Source organism: Pecten maximus, chromosome 9 (genome assembly GCF_902652985.1).
Source record: "Pecten maximus chromosome 9, xPecMax1.1, whole genome shotgun sequence".
Lineage (NCBI taxonomy): Eukaryota > Metazoa > Mollusca > Bivalvia > Pectinida > Pectinidae > Pecten > Pecten maximus.
The window spans coordinates 16,369,095-16,389,582 of NC_047023.1; the positions used below are offsets into that span (position 1 = coordinate 16,369,095).

At 34.5% G+C, this 20,488-nt stretch overlaps 1 protein-coding gene across 1 annotated transcript; it reads left to right on the plus strand.

The window, feature by feature from the left end:
• Nucleotides 1-23: 23 nt before the first annotated feature.
• Nucleotides 24-8,321, plus strand: LOC117334439 (6-pyruvoyl tetrahydrobiopterin synthase-like). Its single transcript, XM_033894068.1, has 6 exons — nt 24-246; nt 5,536-5,615; nt 5,916-5,938; nt 6,777-6,833; nt 6,939-7,009; nt 7,321-8,321. The coding sequence occupies exons 1-6, from the start codon at nt 164-166 to the stop codon at nt 7,448-7,450; spliced, it is 444 nt and encodes a 147-aa protein (XP_033749959.1). The 5' UTR covers nt 24-163; the 3' UTR covers nt 7,451-8,321.
• The last annotated feature ends 12,167 nt before the right edge of the window (nt 8,322-20,488 follow it).

Here is a 20,488-nt window from a genome sequence, read left to right on the forward strand (position 1 = left end):
AGGAATACATATCAGCCAATCAGATCCCTCCTTATATAATAGAGGAATTCCTGCAGACGAAGGAGGTTATAAATCTTGCCATGCACGTATGTCAACTAGAGTTTTTTTTGCCATCGGTTTGCATGTTCGTAGAGTTATATGACGGCAGGACTCACATTTCAAGATGAATGGAACGATACAAGAGACAAATCCGATTGTGTACATCAGCAGAACGGAATCATTTTCTGCATGTCATAGGTTACACAGGTGAGTGTCTGTTTTACTATTTTTAGTCTAAGCGATACGGGAGTGTCTTACGATCCATTTTCTTCCAATAGCTTGATTTTTTAATTCTGTTATGAAAGAATAAAAAAAATCGAAATGTATAATTTATATATATCTATGTCAACTTTGCCGGTTATCTTATTTTTTTAAGATTTCTTGTTTGTATGTAATTTACACTAGTTGAGGACAATGTGCATACAATGTACATGTACTATAAAAGTTAGGTTTATAATAAGTGTTTAGAATCAATTATCGTTTAAACACGAATTTCTAATTATCATGTTATGTTTCACTTTTGTTTCTACAGAACAAATGAATGCAAGGCAGTTGTTAAATACATTAATTTGGTTATATTGTTCACCTAGCTACACTGTATGACAATGACAGTGTTCAAACTTGTAATAATAACTGATAATTGTGAAACTTTAGAGTTTTTAGAATCATTTACCATTTTGTACATTAAGAAAAAAACAATTACATAAAAAAAAACTGCAGAACAAAGTGGGATCAAAAGCATAAGCAAGCATGCCTTAGCCTTAATGATTTCTAATGGATATGCGGGCAGGTAAGCAAATTATCAATATTTTAACTACAGAAGCATCTGTAAGCAGCTTTATCCTAATAAGTACATGTAAATTGAAAACGAGGCAGCATTAAATTTTAAAGTAGAGCCAGGAAAATGGCAAATACGAAACTAACTGGACAAAATCCTACACTAACTAAAATTATATTTACAAGTAAATAACACATGATAATGATGCTTAAGTAGGCAATGACACATAATATTAAAATTACAGTATCATTTTAATGAGATATTCTTCACAGCTTTCATAGTCTATATCTATTGCCTGCATGCAGTGGCTTTCATCAATTATTAGGTTGTTAGTAAACTGATCTGTTATCATTTGACTGTTGACAGTTCTTATATCATATTTCTACCAATCACAGTTTATCAGTGCAGGTCTCATCAACACATACACATAAGTAAGAATTTTATCCATTATGGATTTTTTTACATCAAATTCATTAATAACTTAATTGCGTAACTGGAAAGTGAGTAGTGTGCCTGATCCACTGGGTTAGAGCACCGGCCACATAACCACAGTTAGATGCATCCTATGCGCATCGGTTTTTGTTTCTTGGGAGAAACGGGCCTATTGGTGCTGTCATGATCATGTCCTTGGGTAAGGCTCTATCCTAATTGCTCTGGATAGCATAAAACTAAGCCTGGCCTCCTGTATGTTGGCAAGTGAGGTAGTCGCCATCTACAAGGAGACCCTGCCTCAAAATGACCCTGGCTGTTCACATGGTAAACCTGCGACCCTCAACTTGCGATTACAGTACTATATAGCTATTTACAATTAAAACTTGTCTCACTTATTTTCGCCTACCGACCTAGTTATCATTTATAATTAGTTGAACACTTCTGGAATTTACTTATCAGCAACATGCAGTTTTATATTATCTATATATTCTTGCATCAGTATGCTGGTTATTCAAATTTTATGTTTCTGTTGGTCACAGATGTTGACATCAAAGAGTATACCGAATCTACACTGTATTAATTAACATCCAATTATGATGAGTAGGAAAATTATGATTACAGTTAATGGCTGCTTCAGGTCAACCACATGTCCTAGCTGGCATGATATATATAGTTATATAACTTTTTGAATGAATATTCATGTTCTGAATACCTTTATTTAGTAATGCAGTACACATATCAGGGACAGGACAGCTGACATTTCCCTGTAAAACTTGCTTATCATATACTGGGTTAGAGCACCGGCCACATAACCTCAGGTGAAGATCTGAGGTGAGTGGTTAGATGCATGCTATCCGCATCGGTTTTTGTTTCTTGGGAGAAACAGGCCTGTTGGTGCTGTCATGATTATGTCCTTGTAAAACTTGCTTATCATATATACTTTTAAGTTTAAATCGTTGATCTTATATGTATGCAATGATCACACCGAATCAGTATGCTATTTCAAGGTCATTAATAGCAAAACTAGGTATGTTGGAATCAGGTTCTTTGTGTACCACTACCTGTCTGTAATTTGTAATTACCCTTGATCAACAGGGCATATATGACTCTACCACAATGATTTAATTTGTAGTTTTTCTGGATCAGCAGCCCGACAACCATTAGGGACACATATAAGGATATCAGGAGCCTGTGACACAACACTGACTGTATTACCCACTCTGTAGTACAATGATTTAATTTGTAGTTTTTCTGGATCAGCAGCCCGACAACCATTAGGGACACATATAAGGATATCAGGAGCCTGTGACACAACACTGACTGTATTACCCACTCTGTAGTACAATGATTTAATTTGTAGTTTTTCTGGATCAGCAGCCCGACAACCATTAGGGACACATATAAGGATATCAGGAGCCTGTGACACAACACTGACTGTATTACCCACTCTGTAGTACAATGATTTAATTTGTAGTTTTTCTGGATCAGCAGCCCGACAACCATTAGGGACACATATAAGGATATCAGGAGCCTGTGACACAACACTGACTGTATTACGTAGATACCCATATACTCAGCAGTTGGGTCACCCTGGTGTGGCCAAGTCATGTACTCCCTGCTATGAGTGACTCGGCCACCCAGGGACGACACAACTGATGAGAATATGGATATCTTTTATTGGGAGGAGTAACTTAGTCAGTGCATATAATATGTAGGCATATTGCTGCATTGTATTGTGTCACAGGTGCCTGATATTTCTATACTGTCAGTCTGTGTCTCTCATGGAATAGACTTTGATAACAAATACCATGTTACTATTAGCAGGGTGATGCAACTGCTAAGTATGTGGATATTTGTTATCAGTGTGGAGCACAGAGGAGGCGACCTCAGGGCATCTGAATATACACTTATTAAAAGGGGAAGTAATCCACCCTGGTTCAGTCTCCTGGGTACCGTAGCTCCTAAGTGTGCATATATATGATGTACTGTATCTCAGGTTCCAGATTATCAACAGATCTAGAGAGGCCCTACTGTGTTCTTTACTTTATCCGGAGTCTTCAATATCAAATACCACTATAAATATATTCTGGCTATATTCTCTGTACATAATTTATTGATTTTAGATATTTTAGTATAATATAATGGATGATATTCTTTTTCACCTGTGAGGCTGGTAGTTGATTTGTTGAGGCTATAGGAATTTGATTTTGTTTCGTCCTTGAAAAATTCTGCCCTAGCAATTTTATGTTTCTGACATGGAAAAAAAAGATCTATTGTTTCTTCATTATCACAGAATAGACAGTAGACCGTTTACTGGCATCAGACTCAGAGACTAATTTGTTTGGTGGAAAGTTTGGACCCAGTGTCATAATTCTAGACCAATATTTAAGAATTCATTTTTTTCCTTCTAAGATAAAGTGGCATCTCACCTGCTTCCACTAATTCACTTATTGATGGTGTGTTTGTAATTGTGTCTAGAGCTATATTAAGAGCTTTATGTTGAATAACATCAATTTAATTTTGTAACAATCAATATTTCTGTATGTCAAGCTGTTACCTGTACACGTAATCCTCAAAATGATAATATTAAACCTTAAATATTTCATAACATAACTGTAACTGACCCCTATGACCTTGATCAATCAATGTTGAAGTCAGCTTAATGTACACTGTTAATGGCTAAAACTCATTCAAGCAGTGTACATGCATATATCGGGGATAAAAATGGATATTTTCTATGATATTAGAAAAATTATCAAGTTAAAGTCTCAAACAGTTGCAATGTTATGTAATTCAAAGTATGTAGTTCTTGACAGTGAGTCGGTGACAAATCATTTTAATACTAATTGAGGCTTTAAGAAGGATAGCCCTGTCATCTGAGTATGTACTATATACATGTTACTAACCACATCCTCAGAAAGGCTGTAATAGCGGACACTTTAAACCTGTTGATAAATAACATGATGCTGTAGATGGAAGCAAGCCTTTTTCAAATTGTGTAGGAAAAAGACAACCTGAAATGAGTGTGAAAGGGATTTTATTCAAACTCTTATTTTCTAACAAATACTTATTAAAATACTGTAAACCAACTTACTTTCACGGGTAGAGTAAATTGTGAAATTAAATCACATCAAAAAGTAGTAGTTAGTTATGAAAACGCGAAATTCAGTCACTGTTAAAGTAAATTGGTTTACAGTATTATTTATTCATTATATAGTTAAGAAGTAATTTTAAATATCTGAAAGATATTTGAATGAAATATGCAGTTCATTTTGACATGGCAAATAATATCTCTGTCAGAATTAGAAAAAGAAACTTCTAAACTCTCCAAAGAAAAATATGTACATAATAATGACCTGTAGGATATTCTTTCAACATGTAAAAGCAATTAACTTCGTAGTTTTAGAAGGTGCTGGAATTAAATGCTGATAGTAAAAGCATATTGCTGGGTTTTTTTTGTCTCATTTTTTTCTGTTTGCTATTATGCGCATCCTGGTCACGTCACCAGTTTTTAATAGAATCAAATATACAATTAACCAAGAATAGAATCAAAGACTAATTGTAATCAAACTAGTGAGTAGTATGTTACTAAACATTGATAGAATCAGCATTGGAGTCATCAGCATGTTTAAGTTACCAATTTCCTGTAAAACTCATTAAGTACTACAGAACCATATATTGTATACACCAGAAATGAAATCCTGGTCACGACACCAATTTTTTTATTTGATTAGCATACAACTGATCCAATATTGCAATCAAGGATGTTATTTACTTTATTGGCTTATGATTTTGTTACAACTTATATTTAGTGACGAAGAAAATAAAACATAATCCGAAATTTAAAAAAAAAAAAATTCTGTTTGCTTTTAACTTTTTATGCATCATCCTGGTCATGGCACCAGTTTTAATGGGATCAAATATGCAATGACCAAAGTATGGAATCAAAAACTAACTGTGATCACACTTGTATCCAGTCAAGAAAAAAATTAGCAGTATATTATTAAACATTGATAGGATCAGCATATGATCAACAATGAGTTTCCCAGTTGCTTCTGCATATATCAAGTATTCTATAAATTGAGAACCTATATATATATATGGTTTAATTTTCCAATTTCTTTTCAAATGTGTAATGTATTACAGCACTATGTATTTACATGATATTTACAACAGAAATATTTTTTTTTATGAATTCCTGGTCACGACACCAATTTCTAACATTATTATAATACTATGGACAAAATACTTATTTCAACCTAAACTACAATTTGATTTTGTTCTAGCACACAACTTAGTGACGAAGAAAATAAAAAGATATTTGGAAAATGTAACAACCCAAATGGTCATGGACATAACTATTCAGGTATTTCATTCTTTTATTTGTACATATGTACAATAATTGTAATTTCGATGCTGAGAATAAATCTGGCACCGATATGTCTGTCGTCATGTTTTATTACCAGAACCATTTGTACTACTAGTTGTTGTTGACATGTAGCTGGAACTACATATGTTAGTCTTATAGATTTAAACATACATTTGATTTTGCCAATGAAGGCCTGATCGACAGGACAAAATATTTTTTATATTATAATGATATGTTGTAGTTTTTTCTATAAATCTATATTGAATCATTATGCTTAATCTGTACTCTGTATTTCAGTTGAGGTGATTCTGCGAGGTCCAGTAAGTATCCAAATTATTATCACGTTACACAGTGAACATATCCATGGTTTACATTGAAATATTTATACGATATTTTGATTTTTCATATCATATACCATTCGGTAGTCATAATAGATCTAGTTAATCATCACCAAAATTGAAAAACTGATTAATTCTTTGATGGTCTTCCTTTTAACTTTTTTATGTTTGTCCACCGAATTCAGTAAAAATTCAAATTTTTTCCGACTCCCCACAGCTTATTGATGGAAAATCTGATGACTTGATGGCAGAGGAGAGTCAAACACTTTACGAAAGTGTTCACCAACCTGGGTTGTTTCTTAATATATTGCACAAACGGGAATGTCTTAATCGCCCAGCTAGAGCTACGGAATGAGCTTTCACTGTAATATCTCATAGTTTATGTATAAGTCTATACTTGGCATCCATCAGTAATTGTTAAATATTTGAACTTTAATGATTCTCAGCGATGCATGCCCTAGTATCTGTACTTTGTGTCTGTATGTGCATGTCATATCCTCTGCCCGTGTGACAACACTGGTGTACAGTCTTAAGCTTAAACTAAGAATAAGATCACATGATTAAAACTCCTTTTCGCCAATTGGTAGGTTTGTTTGAAAAGATATGGGGTCATAACAATAAAGAATGTATATCATTCAAATAATTAAAACTTAAATCAACATTGAAAGATACAAATATTAACCTGTCGTGAGGAATCCACAATTTTAATCATGTTTGTCGGTTTACATCAGCACGTGAACACTGGAACAGATCACTTACCTGACCTGTAATACACACAGGGATGAAGATATTGATTATTTGTTTACACTCTGTTTGATAGGTAGATCCTGTCACAGGTATGGTGATGAATTTGACAGACCTGAAAAAGTTTATGAACGTGAGTATTCCATTTGTTTTACCAATTACTACATCTTTAAATACAAAACAAATGTTTCATAATTGGTGTTTTATTGTGACAAAAAATGTTTTTATTTCGTTTTAGATGGCGATAATGGATGTAATGGACCACAAAAATGTCGATAAAGATGTACCCTACTTTAAAAATGTTATCAGGTAATGTCCAAATACAATAAACAAACAAAACTTACACATATCTCTTAAACAGACCCAAAGGTGGGAGAGAAAAATATGGATCATTCTTCACGCTTGTCTAGCTGTATTCTGGCAAGTTTTGCAGAGATTGTGATTCACCTATTAGTATTGACATAATATCAACATTTTGCAGCAAAGTTCTTTCAAGGTCAAATGTCATTGCTGTAAATTGTCAAAGGTCAATTGCAATTGTTAAGAAAAAAGTTTTGAACTAAATTGTGAATTGGCTAACCATCTCATCTAATAATTCATACTTTATCTTTTTTTTATAGCACAGCAGAAAATATTGCTGTATTCATCTGGAAAAGTCTCTCCAAACATCTGGAGCCTGGGCTTTTATACGAGGTCAAAGTTCACGAGACTGGAAAGAATGTTGCATTTTATAGAGGAGAATATGTGTAACTAGTTTTAGAATTGGTTGAATATTGTCAAAAAATCAATGGAAATGTCTAATAGAGGGTTGTATGGATGAGATTTTGTTCTATTTTGCATTCAGTATTATTTTTGTTTTCTGGTCATTTTGTTAAATGTTTTCCGGTCTGATCCAAAGAATCTCCTTTAATAACAGTTAAGTTTGTTATTATTTGAATGAAGGTTTATGTAGACAGTAAGTTGTCTTTATATACTATTGAACTAGTCTACTTACTACATTTGTATTGATTAAGTTTTGTATTAATTATGTATTTGTTGTTCTTATATTTCTTTTGAATTCCAAAGATAGATCTGGTAACCAAACATATGATACTAGTATTAAACCATTGTCCAATAACAGCATGGCACATTCTAAACTGTCCGGCTCTTTCCACCATGGAGTTATTGGGGACCAAATCCTTAGTTGTTTGTAATGGCACATCCCTTTATATATCAGTAATCACATCTTTTTTTTGATGGAAGGAAATATGATATAAAGTGGAATATGCCATTTAAAGATGCTACATGAATGAAATATATATGTTTCAAAGTTTTGCTGGGTTGAAACTTAACAGAAAATGTGTTAAAGCTGCAATTTTGTCCCATATTAATGTCATGTATTATAGTGTGTACATGTATACTGTATTGTATCTCTCATTATAGTAAAAATGTATTTGAATAAAGATCTGCTCTTTGATCATGTCACAACTAGCTTTACTATATGTTTAAATATTTGTCTTTGGGGTGATCATCTTTTGTTTAAATCTGAATGTACTTCACTACGATGGTTATTTTGTTTTATTTCAGCTTGTCTGTAACATTTTATGTTTTGGTTCAAAATAAAATCAAAATCACTGATTTATTTGTAATCTGTATTGTTTTATATTCTGCTGTATACTCCACAGCTACAATTTACACGTTTTAGTAGCAAATAATTTTTTTAGCTACATGTTATCAAAGTTTTTGTATCAGCTGTATTTCAAACTAGCAGACCATTTTGTCGCTCCTATACATCTATGAATATTTCACAAGGAAACTACACCTGACCAAAAATACCTATTTGTGTGACGCATTTATCTGCCATTAAAATATACTTGCATATAACCTTACTAATTTTATTGTTTGCAAAATTATTTTCACATCTACTTGTAGAAGATCAAGGAATATTTGGTTAATTAGAGTGACAGCAAATCGTCCGAAACATATAAATAAAAACGTTTTCACGACAACCACGATGAAAAAATGCAATGCCTTGACCAGAAAGAGAACAGGTGCATTTATAATGTATGTTAATTATAAATTTTCTCAGGTGAACGTAAATATTAGAACAAGTAATATGTATATGGACGTGAATTTCATGCACACCTACTTACTTTGATTTTTTTTTTTATATCTGTATCTTGTAATTGTCAAAAGAAGAGACTTACCTGTACCAGAAGAATTTTGTCTCGCTTATCGCAAAATTTTTGTGGCAAAATGATAAACGCATTTACTTTTCCAAATCGCCTGCCTATCTTTGTCAATACATCTGTAATCGTGTATTGTATGCTTTTAGAATTTCCGTGTGTGACATCAAAAACATCAAAATGTAGATTTTAACAGAAGTCAAACGTACGTCTCTCCTAGGCTTCTGTTGAATGTCTTCCAGTTTCTAGCACTTGGCACTCCGGCTTTCATCAGATATTTTACCTTCTTTTTGAAACCACAGTCGATCGTAAATTAAAGCCTAACGGGGAAAAAAATATATATTGACATAATAATGAAACCACAATTCACACTAAAAACCTTTTCAATAATGAATAAAAATATAGATTTGCATAGACATTCCTAAAAAGGATTATAAGACCAGGTGCTCATGAGAGTAAGCGTCTTCTGTTTCACAGACAGCCGCCATACAAATCTAGGTCACGACGACAGCCGCCATACAAATACAGGTCAAATCCGGTTAAGTCACAGTTAGGGCGATGGCAAGGAAATCACTAGAACGAATATTCATACCCTGCCTACACTGCTCTCCGGCAGGGTATGAAGTCCCTCCCATTGCCGATAGTGTAGCAAGCCCCGATGTGATTCACATCGGGCAGTATTAGCAGTGGTAACATTTTTCTCGGATAAAAAAAAAACATGTAAATTGATGATTCTGGTATCTATTATGAATATTCAAGCAACAAACCTGCACATTACTTCAAATGTTTGACAATAAATAGTAAAATCCAAAACGAGCAAGACACACGGAGATATCAGTTCAAACATACCGCCATCTTTGATACAAGTGTAAAGGTCAATTTCCTTATAAGGAAATCAAAATAAATTGATGCTAATGAGGTTTCCCGCGAGATTTCAACAGAAAAACAGATTCGGCGTAATATATCTCGGTAAGGAAGGTCAATTCATTCTGAAATTATTTAATTACGCAAAGTAAGATTCGCTTTCTTCACAAGAGTTACAAAAGAGTGGTTAAATATCTCTGATTATGTATTTATTTATCGTAGTAGCTTCATCCATATATGGATCACGGGTTCCATATTTGGGTTAGAATCCTCGCGAGAGTTCTTCGAGAAGTATCATGGCGGATCACGGAGACAACTCCGAGCAGTATGATATCAGAATATGCGAATTAAAGATTTCTAGATTAGACGGTAGGCTAATACATTGCAAAATTGAATAAGAAATGTTTAATTATACAAACTATTACTCCAAAGTTAAACGATATCCGCTATTTGTAGCAATTTCGAGGTTCACTGTTTTGCTACATTACGAGCAATGGGAGGGAATCGTAGCTCTGACGACGACCATCTGTCAAAAATTGTCCGTCCGTCGTCCAGAGCTACGTTATCGCAGCTAGGTGTCCCCTAGTTTCACTGATGAGTTTCCTCTGGCTCTGACACCATGTCTGGTGTACATATTGTCGGACCAGAGGAAACTCGGGCTAAACAGCTTTGTGATGCCACTAGAATCAATGACGAGTACTACGCAGAAGGACGGAACAGCTGTGTGATGCACCTAGCCCTAGAAGGACGGAACAGCTGATGCTGTTCTCTTTATTACTAAATTCATATTAAACTTACTAGCTGTTTACCCAAGTGTAGTTTTTGTACAATCCTTCGCACACTGTCATATATTCTATGCACAGCTTTGTTAACCCCTTAACTCCCAGGATTTTCTGACTGCCGTAAAACTATTGAAAGGACACTACAAAAAAGGAAAATAAAAATAAATGTTAAGATAGCCATTTATCTATGGACCGGTACATGTGATTTTACTTTAAAGGACCGCAACGGATACATATACCTAAGATACCCCTCAGTACAAGAAGGAAAGTCTCATTAGAAAACGAAATAGCCAATGTCTAAAGAACAGTTGAAGGCTATACTCACGTTTGAAAATCTGTCTGCTACATGTACCTTATATAATTTGGTAAAATCCTGGATCAACGTTGCTCCGTGAATAAATTACTTTGCTTGCCATATGTACCTTTACATTCGATTGGGGCTTAGAATTCAACAAAGTGACGAAAAATTCCAGAAAATTATGTCGCCAAGGTAAAGGAAGAAGACCACACACTAAAATTACTGATAAATGAAGTAAACTTCTTTATTAAAGAGTTGAACAAGGACAACGGACTTATCTCTCCAGGTTTTCATCTCGATGTTGTAAATAATCGGAAAAGGAAAGGGAAAAACTACAGAACATGTCAACATCAATCTGTATAAATACGGGATTCACCCAGTAAATCTACTTGCTGAGGTCTGACGTAAAAGAATCCTGGAAAGAATACAAAACCAGTGCTACTAACAAGGTAATTGGACTGAATTGAACATTATGCCCTTGGGTAGCACACCACAGTAAGACAGCCTGGCCATGGGCAATTTTTTTGTTAAGCAAATAACTCCTGTATTATGATATGTATAAAAAATGAAAAAATAAATGTACAGTATAATTGGTATATCCAGTATGAAGTAGTACATACAGGCTTCACATTTATTAAAACAAAAATCAATAAATTGGTTCCGGATTTTAAATATCCGGATTTTCCGAACGTGTGTTTACACAGGAAATTTAGTTTCGCCTACAGCGCAAAATGGAAGCCCACAGAAAAGGTAAGATAGCGGAAAAACTTAATTTACAACATATGTCCAAACAAGATTAATTCTGTCTTTGGGATAGAGATATTTAATTTTAAATAGGTTTCAGAAAAAAAATTGTGTAGAGAATTGTGCCATTTTGGGTCAAATATCATAATATTTTGCAATTTTTGAGAATTTTTTAAGCTGTTACCATGGTATTCACAGCTCTAAAAATCACAGAAAATATCAGTTTACTTATCCTTCAGAGCTCTATTAAAATTGCAAATGTTGTACAGATTTCAAATATATATACTTTATTAGAGGTTATATGTAAGGTTAACTGGCAATGTTTACATATCTAAAGCATGTGCCATATTTTTCAGAATTTGGCATTTTTACTGTACACTGCTACCTTATAAGGGCTGAAAAATGTTATTTTTTGGAAATTGTGCTTAATTATGCTTGATTAAGCTTCATTTTAGTTCATTATTGCTCAAAAATGCATAAAAACAATTTAAAACTTGTTTATTATCAGGCTTGTCATATTAGAGGAATCAAGGGAGGTAACTCGCATATTTACCCATTTTAAGGGTGGGTTAATTAAGCATAATGTTAATGAGTCAGTGTAAATTGAAAAGATATTCTATGTTTTATAACAAACCCAAAATAACTTATTGGGTATCTAACAAACCATATAGACCGAATTCTGGTTTGTTTTACCTGATTTATTACCCCGTATCCATGGAAACTATTACAGTAAGTGTTATTTTTTGAAATATTTGGTGAAACCATTATTTTCAATTTATTTATACATTGGTAAGCATGTAATTTCAATTGATGGAGTGTACGGTTGATACAATATTGTCAATTATTGTCACTTCCTTCGGTAAAGCAGAAAAAATAGCATTTTCCGCATAAAATGGGATCAGCGGACACTTTCATATGATCATTGGTACATATCTGAATTACCGGGGTGGAAACAGATGACTGTGATGTCATAGGCATGACATTTTGAAATCTTGGATGTCATGTCATGATTTATCAGTTAGAATATTGCATGTGTTGCTAAGCTGAGGTTTGGAAAGGAATTTGGTTATTTATTATGACACCATTGAGTATTTATGACGTCATAGATACCATCTGATGACATCATAGTTACTGATGACGTCATGGTAACTATGACGTCATATTACAAGGCTATTAGTTCACAGACAGCCGCCATACAAATCTAGGTCACGACGACAGCCGCCATACAAATACAGGTCAAATCCGGTTAAGTCACAGTTAGGGCGATGGCAAGGAAATCACTAGGCATACCAACAATATTATATAAGAAATTAGAACATCGGTCTCCATCAACTCACAGAGGCACGTTACAATAATAATGTATCCATGAAATGATTAAAATTGTATGTGGGTCAGTATAAACATAATATATTATTATTGTAACGTGCCCCTATGAATAATTTGCATCTCGCGAAAATTCGTGTTCTTAATTTCTCCGTCAGGATTACACACCAAGGAAATCGTGATAATGGGAACAAACCCTTAAATATCGAATCAACTGGGACATATGTTAACACCGTATGTAGGGGGTGCGGGATTGTTGTTATCTTATAAATGGAAAATAAACAATTGGGAAATTGAAATCATCGCACTTATTGTCAAGCTTATAGTTGTTAACTCTCCCTGTTGCATACGCCGTAAGTAAAGAATGAGGTACAGTCAGTTGATGTTGAAGAATTTACTCAACATCTGTTTAGCCCTGATTTTTCTCTGGACATGGTGTCCCCTAGTTTCACTGATGAGTTTCCTCTGGCTCTGACACCATGTCTGGTGTACATATTGTCGGACCAGAGGAAACTCGGGCTAAACAGCTTTGTGATGCCACTAGAATCAATGACGAGTACTACGCAGAAGGACGGAACAGCTGTGTGATGCCCCTAGCCATAGAAGGACGGAACAGCTGATGCTGTTCTCTTTATTACTAAATTCATATTAAACTTACTAGCTGTTTACCCAAGTGTAGTTTTTGTACAATCCTTCGCACACTGTCATATATTCTATGCACAGCTTTGTTAACCCCTTAACTCCCAGGATTTTCTGACTGCCGTAAAACTAGTGAAAGGACACTACAAAATAGGAAAATAAAAAGAAATGTTAAGACAGCCATCTATCTATGGACCGGTGCATGTGATTTTACTTTAAAGGACCGCAACGGATACATATACCTAAGATACCCCTCAGTACAAGATGGAAAGTCTCATTAGAAAACGAAATAGCCAATGTCTAAAGAACAGTTGAAGGCTATACTCACGTTTGAAAATCTGTCTGCTACATGTACCTTATATAATTTGGTAAAATCCTGGATCAACGTTGCTCCGTGAATAAATGACTTTGCTTGCCATATGTACCTTTACATTCGATTGAGGCTTAGAATTCAACAAAGTGACGAAAAATTCCAGAAAATTATGTCGCCAAGGTAAAGGAAGAAGACCACACACTAAAATTACTGATACATGAAGTAAACTTCTTTATTAAAGAGTTGAACAAGGACAACGGACTTATCTCTCCAGGTTTTCATCTCGATGTTGTAAATAATCGGAAAAGGAAAGGGAAAAACTACAGAACATGTCAACATCAATCTGTATAAAGACGGGATTCACCCAGTAAATCTACTTGCTGAGGTCTGACGTAAAAGAATCCTGGAAAGAATACAAAACCAGTGCTACTAACAAGGTAATTGGACTGAATTGAACATTATGCCCTTGGGTAGCACACCACAGTAAGACAGCCTGGCCATGGGCAATTTTTTTGTTAAGCAAATAACTCCTGTATTATGATATGTATAAAAAATGAAAAAATAAATGTACAGTATAATTGGTATATCCAGTATGAAGTAGTACATACAGGCTTCACATTTATTAAAACAAAAATCAATAAATTGGTTCCGGATTTTAAATATCCGGATTTTCCGAACGTGTGTTTACACAGGAAATTTAGTTTCGCCTACAGCGCAAAATGGAAGCCCACAGAAAAGGTAAGATAGCGGAAAAACTTAATTTACAACATATGTCCAAACAAGATTAATTCTGTCTTTGGGATAGAGATATTTAATTTTAAATAGGTTTCAGAAAAAAAATTGTGTAGAGAATTGTGCCATTTTGGGTCAAATATCATAATATTTTGCAATTTTTGAGAATTTTTTAAGCTGTTACCATGGTATTCACAGCTCTAAAAATCACAGAAAATATCAGTTTACTTATCCTTCAGAGCTCTATTAAAATTGCAAATGTTGTACAGATTTCAAATATATATACTTTATTAGAGGTTATATGTAAGGTTAACTGGCAATGTTTACATATCTAAAGCATGTGCCATATTTTTCAGAATTTGGCATTTTTACTGTACACTGCTACCTTATAAGGGCTGGAAAATGTTATTTTTTGGAAATTGTGCTTAATTATGCTTGATTAAGCTTCATTTTAGTTCATTATTGCTCAAAAATGCATAAAAACAATTTAAAACTTGTTTATTATCAGGCTTGTCATATTAGAGGAATCAAGGGAGGTAACTCGCATATTTACCCATTTTAAGGGTGGGTTAATTAAGCATAATGTTAATGAGTCAGTGTAAATTGAAAAGATATTGTATGTTTTATAACAAACCCAAAATAACTTATTGGGTATCTAACAAACCATATAGACCGAATTCTGGTTTGTTTTACCTGATTTATTACCCCGTATCCATGGAAACTATTGCAGTAAGTGTTATTTTTTGAAATATTTGGTGAAACCATTATTTTCAATTTATTTATACATTGGTAAGCATGTAATTTCAATTGATGGAGTGTACGGTTGATACAATATTGTCAATTATTGTCACTTCCTTCGGTAAAGCAGAAAAAATAGCATTTTCCGCATAAAATGGGATCAGCGGACACTTTCATATGATCATTGGTACATATCTGAATTACCGGGGTGGAAACAGATGACTGTGATGTCATAGGCATGACATTTTGAAATCTTGGATGTCATGTCATGATTTATCAGTTAGAATATTGCATGTGTTGCTAAGCTGAGGTTTGGAAAGGAATTTGGTTATTTATTATGACACCATTGAGTATTTATGACGTCATAGATACCATCTGATGACATCATAGTTACTGATGACGTCATGGTAACTATGACGTCATATTACAAGGCTAAATTTGATAGTTGTATAGTATTTTTTGCTTGATTACATGCACAGTGACTCAAAGTACCACATTCAACTCAAAACACAACTTTATTCAAGAGATATACAGAATTATGGGAGTTTTCATCTTTAAAATTACCTCCCCTTATTACTGGATTGGGAGAAAAAGTTGTCAAAATACACCTCTCAGGGAAATCAGCAATACTCGGTGACTATTAAAGATACACAGTAACCCGATATGTCATTTTGTTCGTCGGAACATATTCTAGACATTCATGGGGATTTTAGTAAAATTAGAATTAACGAAAGTGATGTATAAGGTAGCACACCACAGTAAGACAGCCTGGCCATGGGCAATTTTTTTGTTAAGCAAATAACTCCTGTATTATGATATGTATAAAAAATGAAAAAATAAATGTACAGTATAATTGGTATATCCAGTATGAAGTAGTACATACAGGCTTCACATTTATTAAAACAAAAATCAATAAATTGGTTCCGGATTTTAAATATCCGGATTTTCCGAACGTGTGTTTACACAGGAAATTTAGTTTCGCCTACAGCGCAAAATGGAAGCCCACAGAAAAGGTAAGATAGCGGAAAAACTTAATTTACAACATATGTCCAAACAAGATTAATTCTGTCTTTGGGATAGAGATATTTAATTTTAAATAGGTTTCAGAAAAAAAATTGTGTAGAGAATTGTGCCATTTTGGGTCAAATATCATAATATTTTGCAATTTTTGAGAATTTTTTAAGCTGTTACCATGGTATTCACAGCTCTAAAAATCACAGAAAATATCAGTTTACTTATCCTTCAGAGCTCTATTAAAATTGCAAATGTTGTACAGATTTCAAATATATATACTTTATTAGAGGTTATATGTAAGGTTAACTGGCAATGTTTACATATCTAAAGCATGTGCCATATTTTTCAGAATTTGGCATTTTTACTGTACACTGCTACCTTGGTATAAGCTGGACGTTGTTGCAAGTTAGTGATACTGTCTCGTTATTTGCAAATACACCAGGGTAAATAATAACAATTCTGTGAAGTATTGTAGGATATGTGTAGATTTATCTATATTTCTAAACTAGGTACTATTCAAGAATAACATATATCAACCCCCTCGAAAAGGTAAAATGTTAGTAGTGACGGGGTCAGCTACTGCCCAATGTGTGACTTAGAAATCTGAGAGGATACAGAGGGGTTATGCAAAAGATGCAGTTAAGTTGCAAATGCATGAACTTTTTGAACTCGCAGATAAAGGGATACTGGAACTCTTTAAATAGACATGCAATACATGTGCCACAGTTTTCCCTAGTTTCTGCTCATGGCTAAATCTCTGAAAGAAAAAAACCCACAACATGCCAAAGAATGGACGACATGGAAGGAAAACTGGAGAAACTGGAAAAAGAAATTCCAGTGAAAGTTATGGAGGATGTAGAAGGTCTGAAAAGTGACACCGTATCCAGCATTTGACAAGATATAGATACTACTGCAGTAAGATGAAAGAATTGTAACAAAGAAAACGGGACATGAACATCATGATCTTCAGCTTGCCAGAGTAAAAAAAACAGCAGCCCAGTTGAGAGAAAGAACGATGAAGTAAAATTGCTAAAGCATGTTGTAAGACATCAAGGAATTGACGAAGTGCACATTAAGGAAATCGTCCGACTAGGCAAGGCCAGAACTGGAAAAAAAAACAGACAAATAAAAGTCACCATAGAAATAAGATCAGAGAGGAAAATAGTCCTGGAGAAATGCAGAGACATTCAGAATATCGAGGTAGATCAACTTAAAAAGGTCGTCATAACGAGAGACTATACGAAAGACCAACGTGTAAAACAGCAGCTGCTGAGAGAAGAACTGAAAGAAAGAAAGGATAGAGGAGAAAATGTTGACATCAGAGGAGGAAAGATAGTGAAATCGGAATACAATACTAATGAGATGGCCAGTAAGAAGCAGAACACCATACCGTCTTCTGAGAACAGGGAAGTCAGGAAAAAGAAAGGTCAAGGTCAGGTACCACAAAATAACGAGGGGAAAAAGCAAAGTAGCCACAAGGTTAAAATTAATCAAATCAGCTGAACGAAAAGAAATGGGGAAAGCCCCAAGATAGTTCAATGACCAGTCTACCAATAAGTACAGACAAGAGTATCACTACCCCAGACATAACCAACGTCATAAGAGGATCTAGACTAACAACATATATCTGTACCACTGCAATTGTTGATCTGGATGACACAAGAGGTGGAAATGGAGGAAAGCTTGATCAGTGATCATACAGATGGCGAGATTGAGACAAACAAAGGACAGGAAATCAGTTCTAACGAAAACAATAACCTATCAGTTTTACACGAAAGAAAAGTTGGCATAAAAAATCTCAAATTCGTGTACAGCAATGATGACAGTTTACTTAATAAAAGAATAGAACTGCAAGCAAAAATAGAACAAGAACAACCAAATGCCATTGCCCTCATAGAAAAACTCCCAAAAAACAATCCAGGCGGAATACAAATAAGTGAATTCAGTATAAAGTGTAGATGGTTTCTACCTATTCCTCAACTCTACAGACCAAGGAAGGGGAGCTTTGATATATGTAAGAAAATACCTTCAAGGTATACAAATGGAAGACCTTGAATCCAAAACAAATCAAGAAATAGTATGGTGCTACATCAAGCTCAAAGAAAAGAATAAACTATTAATTGGAAATATATACTGAAGTCCATCAAGTAATGACGAAAACAACAAAGTATTAAATTAAATCATATCTATGGTGTTCCGTTAGGGCCAAATTTCCAATATCGCTCCTTCGACCTAAAGGAGCGAAAACACGATGGCGAAGGAGCGAAAACACGATTGCGCCTTCGCTCCTTCGCTATCGTGTTTTCGCTCCTGCGCGTTTAGGTCGAAGGAGCGAAGGAGCGATATTGGAAATTTGGCCCTAACGGAACACCATACATATCAGAAGCCTGCTCCCTTTCATCACATATTACCATCAACTACTAGTATGGAGATATTGACATGGCTGATAGCACAACCTCAGGAGCAGTAGGAAGTAGCAGCTACAATTGAAGATAACTTGCTGTTTCAATGTATTATGGAAAATACTCATTTCAGACACCATCAGAGATCAGCTATATTAGACTTGTTTTTTTGTGAAAGAGGAGGAAATGGTTAGAAATGTACAAAAAAAATATGGGCTCCACTTGGCAAAAGTGACCATGCAACTATACTACTCGATCTAGTACTATATATGGAAGCTCCAAATCCAAAGGACTTACAAGGGAGATTATGATGGCACGAGGAAAGATCCGAAGGAAATAAACGGGGAAGACATGCTAGAACAGAGGTCCACCCAAGAATCATGGGACATTTTTTTCAACAATCTTAAATAGGACGACAGAAAAATATGTACCGTTAGGCAAACTGCGTCTGGAAAGGAATCAAAGAAATGAGTGGATAACTAAGGAAGTTCGAGTTAGAATAAATACATTCGTGTAAAGTACGAAGAAAACTTTCAAAACTATAAACTTGCAAGAAATCTGGCAACAACACTATGTAGGAATGTTAAAGTGAACTTTGAAAAGAAAAGTGCCGAAGAGGTAAAGAAAGATAGCAAAAGTTTCTGGAAATTTATCAATTCTAAAACCAAGGTCACCAATGAAATGGGAGATCTTCTGGATGAAAACGGACAAACAATAACAAACAATAAAGAAAAGGCAAATCTCTCAACAAATAAACTGTACAGCAAATTCCAGGGGAATTATACAAATGAAATATATGATCTCCAAATTGACAAAAACACAAGTAGCAATCATCACAGCAATATTAAAAAAGGAAGTAAAAAATGACAGACAACTATAGACCTATCAGCTTAACATCAGTGATTGGAAAATGTATGGAAAAGATAATCCGTGACAAACTAAAGGATCGCCTAGAAAATGAAAATCTACTTTCAACTCACCAATTCGGTTTCGCAAGGGTAGAACTACATCAACCTAACTTTTAGAAGTACAGTGTATTAGAAGTCATTACATAAGCTATTGACAATGGTCACCCAGTAGATATTGTGTATCTGGACTTTAGGAAAGCTTTTGATACTGTTCCCCACATAAGGCTATTGAAAAAAACCTACAAAAATACGGCATCACTGGAAAAGTTTTAAAAAGGATTCATTATTAGAACGCCAACAACGAGTCATAGTCCATGAAAGTCAATCAGATTGGGTACCAGTAAGAAGTGGAGTCCCTCAAGGCAGTGTTTTAGGCCCCATATTATTCTTGATATACATCAACGATCAACCAGATTGTGTTAGTTAAGCAGCAAAATTATTTGCCGACGATACAAAAATTCTAGGAAGAACCAGTAATGTCGAGGAAAATGAAACAATACAATTAAATCTGAACAACTTGGCTAAATGGTCAGATGAACGGCAACTTCACTTCAATACATCTAAATGTAAATCACTACCTATAGGATTCAACAACCTACTGACCAGCTATAATATGAAAGAAAATGATATTCAACAAACACAGCAGGAAAAATACCTAGGAATCATGTTTGATAAACAACTGGACTTCTCCAAACACATTGCCGCAAGTAGCCAAGGCAAATACACTGATGTGACTGATACGCCGTACCTTTCTTGTACATGGACAAGGAAATATTTTGGCACTACATGTATACGTATATAAAGAACTGATAAGACCTCATGTGGAATATGCCAGCTCCGTATAGAATCCAATAAACAAAAAAGAC

Bases quoted from the DNA above. Each gene is read 5' to 3' on its own strand.
- LOC117334439 (XM_033894068.1), top strand. From the start codon at position 164: ATGAATGGAACGATACAAGAGACAAATCCGATTGTGTACATCAGCAGA. The intron at 247-5,535 runs GTGAGTGTCTGT...ATTTTGTTCTAG, and splicing joins GCATGTCATAGGTTACACAG to CACACAACTTAGTGACGAAG. The intron at 6,834-6,938 runs GTGAGTATTCCA...ATTTCGTTTTAG, and splicing joins ACCTGAAAAAGTTTATGAAC to ATGGCGATAATGGATGTAAT.